At 41.4% G+C, this 16,643-nt stretch overlaps 1 protein-coding gene across 3 annotated transcripts in view; it reads left to right on the top strand.

Moving 5' to 3' along the window:
- The window catches only part of fstl3 (follistatin-like 3 (secreted glycoprotein)), a 93,378-nt gene that overhangs the window by 51,804 nt on the left and 24,931 nt on the right, over positions 1-16,643 (top strand). Inside the window, exon 1 of one of the 3 annotated variants that reach the window (XM_059991155.1) lies at positions 9,938-10,093. The exons of the other annotated variants lie outside the window; for them this stretch is intronic. Coding sequence (XP_059847138.1) covers positions 10,018-10,093 — 76 coding nt within the window. The 5' untranslated portion in view covers positions 9,938-10,017. Of the gene's footprint in view, positions 1-9,937; positions 10,094-16,643 lie in introns of those variants that run through there. 3 annotated transcript variants of the gene reach the window in all.

Raw genomic sequence — 16,643 nt, 5'->3', positions numbered from 1 at the left:
CAGAGGTGCTACCCCTCCTTAGACATCCCATACACACCGTACATTTAGTACATAGTTAAACGTAGCCCTCCTAAGAAACTTTCTTTTATTAGTCTTGCTTGTAACTGGAGTGCACATAATGTGCAGATTCATCTGATCTGCTCTCATTGGAGAACTCAGCTCAAGAACATGGATCACAGAATCAGCACAACAGGATTGTAGCCCTGTTTCTGGCTGACTGTTCCTCAACTTCAGACATCTGCTGGTAAAGCTGAAGTGCTGAGTTTACCTTATATAGTCAAATTAAGTGCTAAACAAATTTGAAGCAATGAGACTAAAATCCAGATCTGATAAAATAATGTCAGATCATAGAATGTTCTTTAATCAGTCTTGTATTGCAAAACATTTGGTGGTTGTTTTCAGCAGACACTAGACAGAAAATCTATGATGATTTTACAGGGCCACCATTTTGATGAAATAAAACAAAAAAAATTACATGGTAAAGATAGGCAGATTGTCTCCAAATTAATGTTCTCATGAGGGGCAATTACTATAATTAGTCAATTTTTCTCCTTTTAACAGGTAATATGAAAAGGAACACAGAATTAAATCTTTAAAATTCTTTATTCTCGGATGGTGTTCCCTGAGTATCAGAGGCTGAGGGGAGACTTGATAAAAGTTCATAAAATTATGAGGGGCATAGATAGCACAAACAGTCAGGCACTTTTGCCCAGGGTGAAGATGTAAAGTACTAGAAAACAAGCATTTTAAGGTGAGAGGGGTAAATCTAAAGGAGCTGTGCAGTATTTTTTTCACAGAGCGGTGGGTGACTGGAATATGCCACTAGAGACAATGGTGGAAGAACCTATCATATATGTGGAGCATCACAGGAGGGGAGTGTGACAGGTGGCAAAGGTGTGCCGGGGTGGGGGGTGGTGGTCGCAGGATCAGCAGTTTATGAGATATTCAGACAACCCTGTCTGGCACCAACAATCATTATATGGTCAAAGCCACTCAGATCACATTTCTTCCCTGTTCTGGTATTTGGTCTGAACAACAACTGAACCTCTTGATCATGTCTGTATATAAGTTGCTGCCACATGATTAGCTAATTAGATATTTGCATTAACGAGCACTTGTACCTAATTAGGTGGTCACTAAGTGTGTGTTGCACAAAGCAGTAACATGTTTATGGAGTGAAGTACAGTTACATAATAGAAATTTAAAATGTCTGAGATTGCCCAGTTACTATATAATGTTTTTGAGTCTGTTTCTGTTCCACAAAAGAGATTTATGAAAGGTTTGGCTCTAGATGTTTTAAAATATTCAACCAAAGATTTAACAATTTGAAGTGCTTTATATCATAGATGATGAAAAGTTACGTCAAAATCAGAAGACTGTTTAATTCAAGAGGATTTAGTAGGCCAAATACAACTTGGAAATGAAATGCATATCATGTCCTAAGGAATCAAAAAGAGATATTAACACTGAACTTGTAAAATCCTTGAGTATAATTGTCAGAAGACTTTTCAAAATACCAGATAGTGTTTTGAGTATACAACAGTCAGTACATAAAAGAAACTTTTCAAGATGTATTGATGTATATGTGATAAATAAATGTACCTGAATCTAAATCTGAAGTCAAAAATTATAGGACTAAAATGTTTGCAGAATTAAAAGAAATAGAAGGGAAAATTCCAGTCGTATGATGTATTTTTCCATGGAGTTGATTATGGACTTCAGGAGGGAAAGTTGAAGGAACACACACAAGTCCTCATCGAGGAATCAGTAGTGGAAAGGGTGAACAGTTTCAAAGCTCAACATGCATTTGATATCAAAGTTTGTATACTATATACAACCTTGAGATTCCTCTCCTTACAGGCAGCCACAAAACAAAACAAAATAGAACCCATTTTATAAAAAGAACTGTCAAACACCCAATATTCAGGGGGGAAAAACCAAATCATGCGCACAATAAAAGTAAGAACATTCAAGTTCCTAGGTGTTAGCATCCCTGAAGATCTATCCTGGGTCTAACATATTAATGTAATGACAAAGAAAGCATGGTAGCAGCTATATTTCACTAGGAGTTTGAGGACACTTGGTATGGCATCAAAGATTCCAGCATATTTCTTCAGATGTACTGTGGAGAGTATTCTAACTGGTTGCATCACCATCTGGTATGGAGTGGCCACTGCACAGGATCAGAAAAAAGCTGCAGAATGTTTCAAACTCAGCCAGCTCAATCATGGGCACTAGCATCCCCAGCATCGCGAACATATTCAAAAGGTGATGCCTCAAAAAGGCGGCATCGGTCATTAAGGTCCCTCATCATCTAAATCATGCCCTCTTCTCACTGTTCCATCAAGGAGAAGATACAGGAGCACAAAGACACATACTCAATGTTTTAGGAATAGTTTCTTCCTCTCTGCCATCAGGTTTCTGAATGGACGATGAACCCATGTACACTACCTCACTATTTTTTTCTTTTTTTCCTTTCTTTTTGCACTACTTATTTAATATATATAGTTTTAATTGTTATTTATAGTTTTTATGTATTGCAATGTACTGCTGCTGCAAAGCAAAGAATTTCACAATGTATGCCAGTGCTATTAAACCTGATTCTTATTCTGAAATCTCTGGTGTTTTAGAATTATAAAGTTGTAGCACCAGGGAAAGGGTGATTTGCCCATTTAGACCATGCAAACCTTGTGAAAGAGCAATCAATTCAGTTTTATTTTCTTCTGATTTTCCAGTACCCCCACACTTGTTCTTGTTTCAAACATTCACCTAAATGATTTGCAACATTCACCTTATCTGTTTCCACCAGCCTTTTATGCAGTGCCCTCCAGAACAAAGTTTCATGCATGAAAAAGTTTTCTTCATGCTCACTTTGATTCTTCTGTCAGTCTGTTTAACCCTGCGGTCATTAGTTCAGAATCAGGTTTATTATCACTGACATAATATTGAGCAATTTGTTGTTTGTGGCAGTATTGCAGTTCAAGACAAAAGATAATTATAAGTTACAAATAAATGAAAAAATAAGTAATGCAAAGTGGAGTAGTGAGGCGTTATTCACGGGTTCATGAACCATTCAAAAATCTGATAGTGGAGAGGAAGAAGCTGTTTTTAAATCATTGATGGGGTGTCTTCAGACTTCTGTGACTCCTCACTGGTGGTAGTTATGAGAAGAGATCTGGGCTGGTTGGAAAGTATCCTTAATGATAGATGCCACTTCCTAAGGGATTGCATTTAGAAGATGTCGTCGATGGTGGGAGGGTTATCCCCATAATAGAGTTTATAACCCCCTGCAGCCTCTTTCAATCCTGTATGTTGGAGCCTCGTAATCAGGTGGTGATGCAAGTCAATATGTTCTCCACTGTATATCTGTAGGAATTTGCGCAGAGTCCTTGGTGACGTACCAAATTTCCTCAAACTCCTAATGAAGTACAGCCGCTGATGTGCCTTCTTCATGATTGCATCAATGTGTTGGGCTCCGAATAGATCCTTTGAGAAGTTGACGCCCAGCATTCTGATCTGTTAAGTTCATCCAAGAATCTACTACCCTTTTAATATCTCCTTTGGTTTACACTTTTTAAAAAATGATTTCACCATTTTCAAAATTGTGAACAGAATTTTGTAATCTTTATTCTTCTCATGCTTTCTTCATTGCCTTGTGAGTGAAACCAGCACAACTTAAAGTACCATCTTACCAGAGAGGTGGATTTATTTAAAGTTTGAGACTGTAGCACTTTTTTCTTTTATTTTATCCACACAGTCCTTCTCACTATAACTTTACAGACATCCTAAAGATGGTCTTAATTAAGAAGGGCCTTCTTTAGAAACACAGACCCCAGACTGAGATGGTGGCAGCCCTTTAGAAGTTTGGTATTAAAAATGTAATACTACCATTGGAAACAGAATACTTGCCAATTCATTTTCTTTCAGCTATAATTGCTTTCATATGCAGCAATTTGTTTGAGACAAACTGTATAAACCTGACCTTAACATATAATAACAGGTTTGAGTAGCAGACCATATCTGGTGCCTACAATGTAAAGAAGTGAATGATTCAGTGAGCATTTTATGTGTCACTGACCAACCTTAGGGTGAACTTGTTTTTGTTCAGTTTTCTTTAACAAACACCATCTGCTCCAATGAATTTATTTAATATCTATATTAACTGAAGTTACAAAATGGGAAACTTGACTGAATGCCAATACACAACTGTATGTTACACGGTAAACATGTGAGTTTATTGACCCCACACAATTGTAGCAATCACACATTCACTACCTAAATACATTACTCAGAGGAATTTAATGAAAAGATGCAGATGTATCTGTGAACTGCCCAAGTTCAACCATTTAGTCATCAGAATGGCAATATGTGATCATTATTATGTCCTGATGTTCCACTTTTTCTAATACATGGAGTATTACAGACTGTAGCACTTCACGGATCAGGGTTCAGTTCCTGCCACTGTGTGTGGGAGTTTGTACATTCTCCCTGTGGGTTTCCTCCAGATGCTCTGGTCTCCTCCTATATTCCAAAGAAATACGGTTAGGGTTAGTAGTGGACATGCTATATTGGAGCAAGGAATGTGGCGACACGTGCAGGCTGACCAGCACAATCCTCGCTGATTTGCTTTGACACAAACAACGCATTTCACTGAATATTTTGTTATATTTGGCTGTACATGTGAAAGGTAAAGCCAATTTTCCTTATTACTGCTGAAGGGTCTCAGCCCAAAATATCAACTTACTCTTTTCCAGAGATGCTGCCTGGCCTGCTGAGTTGCTCCAGCATTTTGTGTCTGTTGCTTTCTTATTACTCTTCATGTGCTTAGATGAATCCAGTTCCAGTAATGTAGAAAGCTCCCCACCCTTCATAAAACAAGCTTGACAGGGAATCTCTCAAAAATCCTTAACACTTCTTTCTTCCGCCAGAATTCTACAATGTTCATAGTAGGCATTATCTACAAAATGCACCCAGGCAAGTCCAGCACCAGCTCTTAAACCTGCCTCCCCCAGTGTCAAAGAGGCTTCAGATTTCCCCTCCAGGTTACATACCATTGGCAACATATAGTCATGCGGGCGCCATAGTAGCAAAGCAGTTAACACGATGCTATCACAGCTTGAAGTGTTGAATTTTAGAGTTCATTTCCGGCTCCATCTGTAAGGAGTTTGTACATTCTGTCCATGACCAAGTGGGTTTCCTCCAGGTGCTCCAGATTCCTTCCAAAATTCTAAGACATACCGGTTAGTAGGTTAATTGGTTATTGTAAATTGTCCTGTGATTAGTTGACTGGTGTTAAAAATTGGTACATCCTTCCCATGAGCACATGGATTTCCTGTGGGTGCTCCAGTTTCCTCCCACATTCCACAGACCTACTGGTTCATTGGTCATTGTAAATTGTCCTATGATGAGGCTAGGATTAAATAGGTGGGTTGAAGAGCAGTGCAGCCAGTTGGACCAGAAGGTCGCATGCTGGGTATCTCTAAATAAATAAATTCATTCAAAATCCTGCAAATCACTATTAACTGCGGCAGTACCTACATCAGGCGAAGGGCGGTGGTTCAAAACATTGTTTCATGGCTCTCTTCCTGAGATCAATTAGGGATGGACAATAAATACTGGGGAATGGCAAAGGAGCAACATCTGCTGCTGCCATTTCTGGTCTGTCTCTTGTTTGTGAAAAAGATAGCATTAGATCTCGCAGAATGTCAAGTTATTAGAGAAGTGGGGATCACAGAGAATCCAATTTCATGGAAGGGGCCTGTTGAAAGGGGGGGGGGTTTATAGAACTTGAACTTAATGAGAGTCCAAAATATTACATGGATGAGAGAAGCTAGTGGAATAACATGACGTGGGTTGGAGGGTCAATGAGTTTTAATTCTCTAAAGGTATCAGGTTGACCAAGGCGATTCTCAAACCCAGTACTCCATAAAATATCCATAAAAATAAATTACAAGAATCATAAAGAAATACATGGTTTATTTTGTAGAAGGGCTCATTAGAACTACAGGCACCTCGCACGTTTGAAAAGCCATTCAATGTTCTTGTATAAATGAGATTTTTTTTCCATAAATCTTATGGGGATATGATTAACTGCGTTAAATTGAATGCGTATGCATATAATTTTTTGCAGATGTGTGTCCAACCATATCCTTCGTAGACGTTTGCAGTTAATCGTAGTAATTTACGTTGTATGAAAACACACTAGGAATTAAGCCGTTCTCCGTGACGGGGCATGTGGCGGGGGCGGGGATACGCAAACCTCCAATTTTGCAACAGCTTCCCCCACAAACGCTAACTGATTTCTAATCCTGCCTAATAAAGAAAATGCGTTTAGCACAATTATCGTACTCGTTTCCGAAGTCTGATCTTATTATCCAGATACAGTAAATAGCAGCGAAAAGCGCATTCAGACAAGTTTGCTATTTTAGCAATTTCCGCTGTAACTAATGTCACGCCGAGTATTTATAGACTTAGATTGAGACCTTATTTTAACATATTTGCTTTGTTTGAGAACTCGGGGACACTTTTCAATATTTAAACGGAGTAATGTGTTCAGGTATTTAAAAAGTTGAATTTTTCAATAGGATCTTGAACTAATGTAGAAAGACAAAACAAGAAATTAAAAAAAAATTACTCGTAACCTTTACTGCCACATTAGATTCCGACGTGTGATTAAACGTCTATTGGATAATTGCTAAATAACAGTAATAACAGTGCTACTCAACATTAGCATCAAAATCAACTGCTGATAACTCTTGGCGATTTAGTTGTGGAATTTGTGGAGATTCAATAGGAAAGAGATTGTGAAGCGCGCTAGGACTATAAGTAACTCTGCCGCGGTTTAAAAAACAAAATCCAAGGTTCTTTTCCAGAACGAGAATCATTTGGAGCGGATATTTGACTCGGGCAAGATGAGCCGAGCGGTCAATTCCAACTGTTTTAACAACAACCCCTCACTTAACGTCAGCAAAACTAAAGAGCTGATTATTGAGTACAGGAGGATGAAACCGAAGATCTTTGAGCCAGTTCTCATGGGGGGGATCGGAGATGGAGAGGGTCAGTAACTTTAAATTTCTTGGCGTTGTAATCTCAGCGGATCTATCCTAGGACTTGAGCGTTAAGTGCCATTACAAAATAGGCACGGTGCCTCTTCTACTTTCTTAAAAGTTTGCGCAGGTTCGGCATATCATCTAAAACTTTTTAACAAACTTCTACAGATCGGTGAGTCTACTGACTGGTTGCATCTTTGCCGGGTATGGAAATGACCATGTAAGGAAAAGCCTACAAAAAGTAATGGATGCAGCCCAGTCCGTCACAGGAAAATTTTCTTATCAAAAGAGATATAGGTTACTATCCGCAAGCCAGAGATTCATTTTCTTGTGGATGCACTTAGCAGGATCAATGAAAGATCAATCAGAGTGCAGAAGACAACAAACTGTGCAAATAAATATCAATGAATAAGGAGAACATGAAATAATGCAGTAGTCCCCAAAATGGTAACATTGGTTTAGAAACATCGCAATGAAGGGGCAAATGAGTTTAGTTATCCCATTTTATTCAAGACCTGATGGTTGAGGGATAGTTACTGTTCTTGAACCTCATGGTGTGAGTCCTGAGGCTCTTGTGCCTCCTACCTGATGGCAGCAGTGAGAAGAGAACATGGCCTGGATGATGAGGATCCCTGACGATGGATGCTGCTTTCCTATAACAGCATTTCACGTGGATGTGCTCAGTTGTTGGGAGGGTTTTACAGTGATGTACTAGGCCAAATCCATTGTCTTCTCTAGGAATTTATATTCAAAGGCATTGGTATATCCACGCCAGGCCATGATGCAGCCAGTCAATATACTCTCAACCATATGTCATTGAAAGCCCTCCCATCATAAAATATTAATTCAAAACTACCACTGAGCACATGTACAAGGACAACTGCCACAAGAAAGCAGTGTCATGAAGGATCCCACCATCTTGGCCACACACTCTTCTTGCTGCTACCATCCAACGGGGGTAAAGGAGCCTTAGGTCCCACACCACCAGGTTCATAAACAGTTAATACCCTTCAACTATCAAGCTCATGAAGCAGCACGGATAACTTCACTCACTTCAAACCTAAACTGTTTCTATAGCCTATGGACTCACTTTCTCTTGCTGTCCGTTATGCCTTTTTGCCGGCGTTTAGGGCAGTAACGAAGGTTCTCCATCTCTATTGCAATGATTGGGGCTTTCTTCATTGTGTCATTAACTTCCTCTCGGTTTTCACCACTGTCAGCCATGCAAGTGCCGGCTGGAGAGTCAAGAATACCTTCGTACACAGATATGGAAGGATTCTTTATTGCTGTTTCCATAACAGTTTTGTTTGTCCAGTCAGGGTTGTTAGCCCTGAGCTGAACACCCTGGAGGGTCTGTAGACCACTCTTTGTCTGGCCTCTAACCTTCATCCTGTTTGCAATGGGTGACCCTACCAAGAGCCAAAGCATAAGACCCTGACTCCAGTCAACATAGCTCTCGGGGTCATTAAGGCACAGAAGCCCCCAAACTATGAAAGGTTGTGGTCCTCTTGGAAGTGACTCACTTTCAGTGACTCTTCAAATCAGGGTCTCGATATTATTTATGTATGTATGTATGTATGTATGTATTTATTTATGTATCTATCTATCTATCTATATATCTATTTATTTATTTATTTATTAATTATGTGGGGTTTTTTTCCTGTGCGTATGTGCACATTTTATCTTCTTTTGCATATTGGCCGTTATCAGTCTTTCTGCATATTTTTTATTGATCTTTTTTTTGTATCTACTGTGAATGCCCGCAAGAACATGAATCTCTCGGGACATATATGTACTTCAATAATACATTTATTTTGAAATTTGAACTGTTAAGTGCTGATGACTCTTCGATCTCAATTATTGCTTCTGCCTCTCTCTCCTTGGCTACCGTCTGATCCGCTGACAAGTAATTCAATGAAATTCTAAGAAATTCTGGTCCAATCATAAAATTGGCTATTTATTAATTTCTAAACCCATTGAAATTTTCAACATAAGACTTTCCGGGTGCTTGATACTGTACAGATGCACTGCAAAAGGAAACAATGCTCTGTGGCCACTTTATTAGGTACACTTGAACACATGCTGGTTAATGCAAAAGCCTAATCAGCCAATCATGTGTCAGCCACTCAAAGCATGCAGACACCGTCAAGAGGTTCGGTTGTTGTTCAGGCCAAACATCAGAATGGGTGATGAAATGTGATTAAGTAACTTTGACGGTCAACTGATCGTTGTGCCAGTCAGGGTGGCTTGAATATCTTAGAAACAGCTGAGCTGGGATTTTCACACCCAACAGCCTCTAACGTTTACCGAGAAAGGTACAAAAATCCAATAAGCAGCGATTCTGTGGGGGGGGGAAATGCCTTGTTAATGAGAACGATCAGAAGAGCATGGCCAGTCTAGTTCAAGCTGACAGAAAGGCGACAGTAACTCAAATAACCAACAGTGGTGTGCAGAAGAACATGTTTGAAAGCACAATGTGTTTCACCTTGAAGTGCATGGGCTACAGTTGCAGAAGACCACTGGTGGCACCTCATAAAATGGCCACCGAGTTTCTGTCCTTACAAAATCAGTAAACTACTTGTAAATATTGGAAAATTACAGTTGTAAACATGACCGAGTAATCCTCAGCAATCACCCACACGAGTATTGTTTGAACGACTAATGGTCAGAACTTAGTAAAAATTACCTCCTGGCCTGGATGCGTACTTTTGGTTGATGTTCTCTGGGGGCGGGAGAGGGTGGAATCGGCCAGTTTTGAGGTAACATTAAAGACTGACAGCAAAAAAAGATCACAACTTCATATCTTACTGGCTGCTGTCAACCCGCCCACAACGACGCGTTTGTTTCACAAGCCTACCCGGCCCAATTATTTAAGGAGGGGTTGAAAATTCGCAGCCCATATTCAATGTGAGAAGTGCAGGAAAGTCCAGGGACTGTGATTTGAGAATTAATCCTAACTCTCTCCGTAATGGACAAGAACGTCTTCGTGACACCCTTTGTTTTCGCCATACTGTGTCATTTCATCGGCGGCAACCCCACTTATGGTAAGTAAGGTGGCCAGTACAGCCCTTCAGTACTTAGTACGAAGCAGCCGCAACACGGGTTACTCGCAAACAATTGGTTTCATACCAAAGGCGAGGCTTAAACTTGTTGTAAGTAACTCGATATGTGAAGGAATACGAGATACCTTTAGCAAAACAGCAAAATAATGAAATTATGAGACTTGGAAATAATGTTCGGTGTGCGAAGTGCTCTCTGCTATGTTTTAAAAACAAATTTCATTTGATGTATTCCGCAGCTATCAGTAGCAACCTGTGCTAGAAATTGGCGACTTACTTCTGTGTGCTTATCCTCATGATGTACCCGTTAAAGCCCATGTATTAAATATGCACAAACATTTTGGGTGAATTCAATGATAAATCGTTGCATAGATAAAAAACAGAGTGGTCTTTTCGATAGGTTCATTCTATTCTCACAGAGGACTCCGCCCCAAGCGCCAACCTGTTCAGATTCTGGTTAGCCTGCTCTGGTTTGAGATAAAAATGATTTTTTTTAAACTTTTAAAATTATCGTTTGATATATTGTTTTGATTTCTTAAAAGATAACTCAACTTTCCGTGTCAAAAGTCAGACTGGGGAGAGGGACACTCTAAACGAAAACAACTCGTGCACAGCTCCAAGTGTGTGTGTGTATGTGTGTGTGTGTGTGTGTGTGTGTGTGTGTGTGTGTGTGTGTGTGTGTGTGTGTGTGTGTGTGTGTGTGTGTGTGTGAAGGATGAAGGAGGGTATGAAGTGCGTGGAGGAGAAAGGAGTGACAGTGTAAAGAGGTGAGGGCGCTACAGAGGCGGTGATTCAAGAAGCGCAAACAAGGAATCTAAATCCATAAACTGAAAGCCAAGTGTTTGTTTTGGCTTGCGAGTCAGGGTGGAAGCGCAGATGGGGCCGTTGATGAAGGGGGGGGGGAGGGTGCGAAGAGAGGAGTGGAAAGTTGATGGAAACGGTTTACTTACAGCGCTCAGTTTAACGGCATCCCGCATTCCTTCTCATAGCGCGCTAAAACGCAGAGACTGGGATTTCAGTGAGCCATGTTGAAGAAGTTAAAGGGACTTCATCCGAAGGTTAACGATCACTGACAGAACCGTGTGGCACTGCCGGATCTGTGAGTTTTCACAGCGCCGTCCAATCTCAGCTAGTTTGCTGGTTGCTGATAGGACTGGGCGGGGAGGCAGCCGGCTGTTCGTTTGCGCCGCGGCCGCCTCCACTTGCTGGGACCGCGATGTAGAGCCGCGGGGCGTCCCGGGACAACTCTCCCAGAAAGTGGAGGTTGGGTCGCTTAACTCGCACCGCGGCTTTAAACAATCTTAAAATACGCCAAATTACTGCCAAGTAAACGGGTTCACCGAAAGTATGTTAAATAAGAAATCGAAGTTGACTGTAGTGTCTGCATTTTGATTCGCGATTGGCTCCTCAAAAATTGGTCCCAATCCGACCAGCTTGATTAAAACAAAGGTACGAATAGTATCAGCTCTGGGGACTCGTCGTCGAGGGTTTCGGTTTTGTGACTGAGCGGCAAAGACCGCTCCCAGGCATGGAAGTAAGACAATGCCAATAACGATCATCGTCCTGCGGGATGAGTTCCGCCCACCGCAAGACTTTATTTGTGCTTTAATGTTCCATCACTGCAAACATTCCTTGAATCGCAGATTAACGTTAGTAAATGCCATGCAAGCATTTCTCGCAAATATATTAGTTCTTAACAAAAGCCTTGCTTGACATACTACGACCTCCGATGTAAACCATTTTTGTAGATTATTTTCCCACAGACAGAATGTATAATCTCTTCCATTGGTATGCGATTGAGCATTTAGATGCACCAGGTATGATTGCACAGGTAAACATAAATGCAAAAACAAAATGCCCACCTTATAAGAGAAAGTTTTGTTTTGTCTGCGTTGCCTTGTTGGAAACGACAGCGGTGGCTGAACCGGTTGCTGTCTTGTATCTGGGCCCCGAAAGTTACCCTCCAGAACCGCCTCAAATACAAAAATCTCAGCTGAACCTCCAGTCTGGTGTTGAAACACTGACTGAAGTGCCACTCTGCCGATGTGATGCCCAATGGAGTCTTGCTGTATGTCCTCATAAGATAAAGATGAACTCTTAGATCTCCCAAACTATCTTATCATGACCCTTGCACCTTCTGTTTGTCTATGTACAGTGCACTTTCTCTGTACAGTAACTGTTGCAATAAATCCTGTATCCCTGTAGATGGATAGGGTTAGAACCACTGACCAAAGGACCTGGTCAGACCCCACTGTGCTCAGATCTGGTCGCCTCACTACAGGAAGGATGTGGAAGCCATAGAAAGGGTGCAGAGGAGATTTACAAGGATGTTGCCTGGATTGGGGAGCATGCCTTATGAGAATAGGTTGAGTGAACTCGGCCTTATCTCCTTGGAGCGACAGAGGATGAGAAGTGACCTGATAGCGTATAAGATGAAGAGAGGCATTGATCGTGTGGATGGTCAGAGGCTTTTTCCCAGGGCCAAAATGGCTGCCACAAGAGGACACAGGTTTAAGGTGCTGGGGAGTAGGTACAGAGGAGATGTCAGGGATAAGTTTTTTACTCAAGAGAGTGGTGAGTGTGTGGAATGGGCTGCTGGCAACGGTGGTGGAGGCGAATATGATAGGGTCTTTTAAGAGGCTTTTGGATAGAAGGGCTATAGATAAGCCTAGTAATTTCTAAGGTAGGGACATGTTCGGCACAACTTTGTGGGTTGAAGGACCTGTATTGTGCTGTAGGTTTTCTATGTTCCTATGACCTGTACAGTGTTGTAGTGTTCTGATATTCTCTATTCTGATACTGTTTTCCTTTTGTACTACATTGAGCTTGGAATGATCCACCTGGAAGGCAGGCAAACAAAGGATTTTCACTGTATCTTGGTAACAATAAACCAATTACCAATGTGTGGCAGATGATGTAAAAGGTTCATGATGGATTCTGTGCTTTAATGATATTTGTTTAACTTTGCTCAGGTGGCCTTGTTTCCTGCAGTGTGGCAGAGGGCACTGTTCCAAACTGCTTCATTGCTTGTAAACGCCAGGTAACATCATTTCAGATTCCTGGGCCATTGGAACCGGTCCTGGGGGCAGTAGGACAGGTGACAACTTAACAGTCAGTGGGCACCTGGGCACGACCACAACCAATGTCCTGGGGCAGAGGTTCCTAACCTGGGGTTCATGGCTTTATTTCATTAGGAGTTTGAGAAGGTTTGGCTTGTCACCTAAAACATTCAAAAACTTCTACAGGTGTGCTGAGGAGAGCACTCTGACAGGCTGCATCACCTTCAATTATGGGGGCGCTACGGCACAGGACCGAAAGAAGCAACAGAAAGTTGTAAAATGAGTCTGCTCCATCATGGGTACTAGCCTCCATAGGAGCGATGCCTCAGAAAAGTGGTGTCCATTATTGAGGACCCTCATCACCCAGGATCTGCTCTCTTCTCATTGTTACCATCAGGAAGGAGGTACACCCCTGAAGGCACACACTCAGTGATTCAGGAACAGCTTCTTGGCTTCTGTCATCCAAATTTTAAATGGATATTTGAACCCATGAGCACTACCTCACTTTTGTCTGTTTTTGAACTATTTTCAACTAATTTGACATTTCCATGTATATGTATAAACTTACGGTAATTTATTTATTTTTTTGTATTTATCATGTATTACATTATACTGGTGCCAGTGAGTTAACAAATTTCACAAGATATGCTGGTGATATTAAACCTGATTCTGATTTTGGTAAGGCTCCACAGCATAAAACAGGCTGGGAACCCCTGTCCTCAGGGGATTGTTTGCTAGTGATATTGGGGAGGGTTTAAACTAATAATGTAGGGGGATGAGAATGAAGACAGAAAGATAGCGAGTAACAACACAGAGACCAGAGCAGAAATTAGAAAAGAAAAAAAAAGGTCAGAGTGGAGTACAGCAATGTCAAATATAAAAGACATAAAGTTACTAGATTCTAAAAGGACAACGAGTATAAGGGCACCTTATCTGAATGCACATAGTATTTGAAACAAGGCCACTGAGCTGGTGACTCAAGTGGGGGATGATTTAGTGCAGGAGTCACCAACCTTTTTCTGCACCGCAGACCAGTTTAATATTGACAATATTCTTGCGGACTGGCTGACGGTGGGGGGGGGGGGGGGGGGGGGGGGTGAGGGCGTGTGGGTGTTAATCACGACCGGAATATAGGTGATAAGTCAACTATAAGTCACTTATAAGTGGCTAATACACTCAATTTTGTTTCTAAAAGGGGTTATCTAATGAATTTAATATTACACACACAGTACATATTTTCCTCGCATGGATATAGTGGTAAGTTAATTATAACTCACATATAAGTCAATAGCATCATAACGTTTTAAGTAATGTTTGGATATTAAACACACAGCACATATTTTCCTTGTTTGAACATATAAAATCATTGCAACACACCAGTGAGAGGACAAGGTATGGGCTGGAGGTCTCTGTACTGGGGCTGAGGAGGTTGCAGTCCAGAGAGAGCGACCGACCGAGCGAGGGGTGCAACAGGGTGCATGCCCACCTCCCTAGGATCTGTCGGCCGACAAAAGTTTGGCTGGAGGGATGAATTTCAGTAGATCGCAGCGAGGTAGCTGCTCTGCTATTTACGAAACCCTGAGCCCGAATTAGGTTGTCTGCGAATATTTTAGCACCGGGTTCCCCATGAACATTTGGTGTGCTAAACAAATTTAAAGGTGGTGCCCATCTGCCCGCTCTCCAGGCCAGTAGCAATGGCATTTCTCGCCTGCCGTGCAAGGCGGCCGGTTACCCGAGGCCAACAAGTGATCCCTGGCGCGAGGGTATCACTGCGTTTAGGCGACTGATGACCTCGCGTATGTTCAAGTTCAACAGTGAGCGTGACGGAATGAGGAAAGGTGCAGCTGACTCATATTGTTTCATATCGCCAAATCATATAATTTCCTTGCGGCCTGGTAGCACATGCTTTGCGGCCCAGCGGTTGGGGACCACTGATTTAGTGGCTATTACAGAAACATGTTTTGCAAATTACAAATGATGGGAATTAAATATCCAAGGGCATCAAGTAATATGGAAGGATAGGCAAGTAGGTATGGGAGATGGGGTAGTGCTCCTCACCAAGGATGAGATATGAGTGATGGTGAGAGAGGATAGACAACCTAAGAAGCAGAATGTTGAGCCCATTTGGGTAGAGATTAGGAATAGTAAACAGGAAGAAGATCACTGGTGGAGATGACCGCCGAATAGCACCGCTGCAGTGGCACAGGCAATAAACAAAGAGGTATCCAGTGTATGTAAGAATGGAATAGTAGTTAGCATTGGGGGTCTCTAGCTTGCACATGGATTGGGCGAATCAAGTTAGTCAAGGCAGTCTTGAAAAGGACTTCATAGAATGCATTTGTAGTAGCATTTTAGTGAACCTACAAGGGAAAATGCTGTCCGAGGTCTGGCCCTGTGCAATGAGACAGGTAAGGTTAGTGATTTTGTAGCTAGGGATCCTCTTGGAAAGAGTGATCACATTATGATTGAATACCTCATACAAATGGAGGGAGATCTAAAACCAGTGTATTACGCCTAAATAAGGGAGACTACTGCAGAGTGAGGGAGGATCTGGCTACCGTAGACTGGGAACACAGGCTACGTGGTGAGACAGTTGAAGTATTTTCCAGTTGAAAGCAAGGACAGGGAAGGCGGGGAGAGCCAGCCTTGGATAACTAAACATACAAAAGAAGGCATCAAAATAAAAGCTCATGCTCACAAAGTCTCCAAGAGTAGTAAGAAACTGGAAAATTGGAAAAACATTAAAAAGCAATGAAGAATCACTAAGCAAGCAAGAAGGAAAGGGAAGATATATTATGAAGGTAAACTAATACAAAATATAAAAATATATACTTAAAGTATCTACAATTATATAAAGCAGAAAAGGTTGGCTAAAGTGAACATAGATGCCTAGACAATGAGAAGAGGGAATGAATATTGGGTAATTTGGAAGTGGCTGAGGCATTGAAAGTCTATTTTATGTCAGTGTTCACAGTGGAGGACACACCTAACTTGTCAAAGAGAGATATTATGGATACAATGGGGGGGGCGGGGAGGGGGGAGGACCTCAATACAATTGCTTTCATTGAATATTAATGAGCAAACTAGTGGGCCTCAGGTTCTGATTGGATGGATTCTAAACTATTGAAAGAAATGGTGGAAGTTACAGTGGATGTGTTTGTGATAATTCACCAATATTCTCTAGAACCTGGGCAGGTCTCAACAGATTGGAAGAGGGTAAATATCATACCACAGTTTATAGAAGATTGTAGGCAAAAGGTAGGTAACTATTGGCCCAGTTGCCTTAACATTTGTACTTAGGGAAATGCTTGAAGCTATCTTTAAGAAAGAAATAGCAAGACATTTGTATAGAAGTGGTTCTGTCAGGCAGGTTCATAAAGGAGGAGGTCCTGTTTAACAAACTTCCTGGAGTTCTTTGAAGATATAGAGGGGAACAGATGAATGTTGTATATTTGGATTTTCAGAAGGCATTCAAT

The sequence above is a fragment of the Hypanus sabinus genome, chromosome 16 (genome assembly GCF_030144855.1).
Source record: "Hypanus sabinus isolate sHypSab1 chromosome 16, sHypSab1.hap1, whole genome shotgun sequence".
Lineage (NCBI taxonomy): Eukaryota > Metazoa > Chordata > Chondrichthyes > Myliobatiformes > Dasyatidae > Hypanus > Hypanus sabinus.
This window is presented reverse-complemented; position numbering and strand designations above follow the sequence as displayed.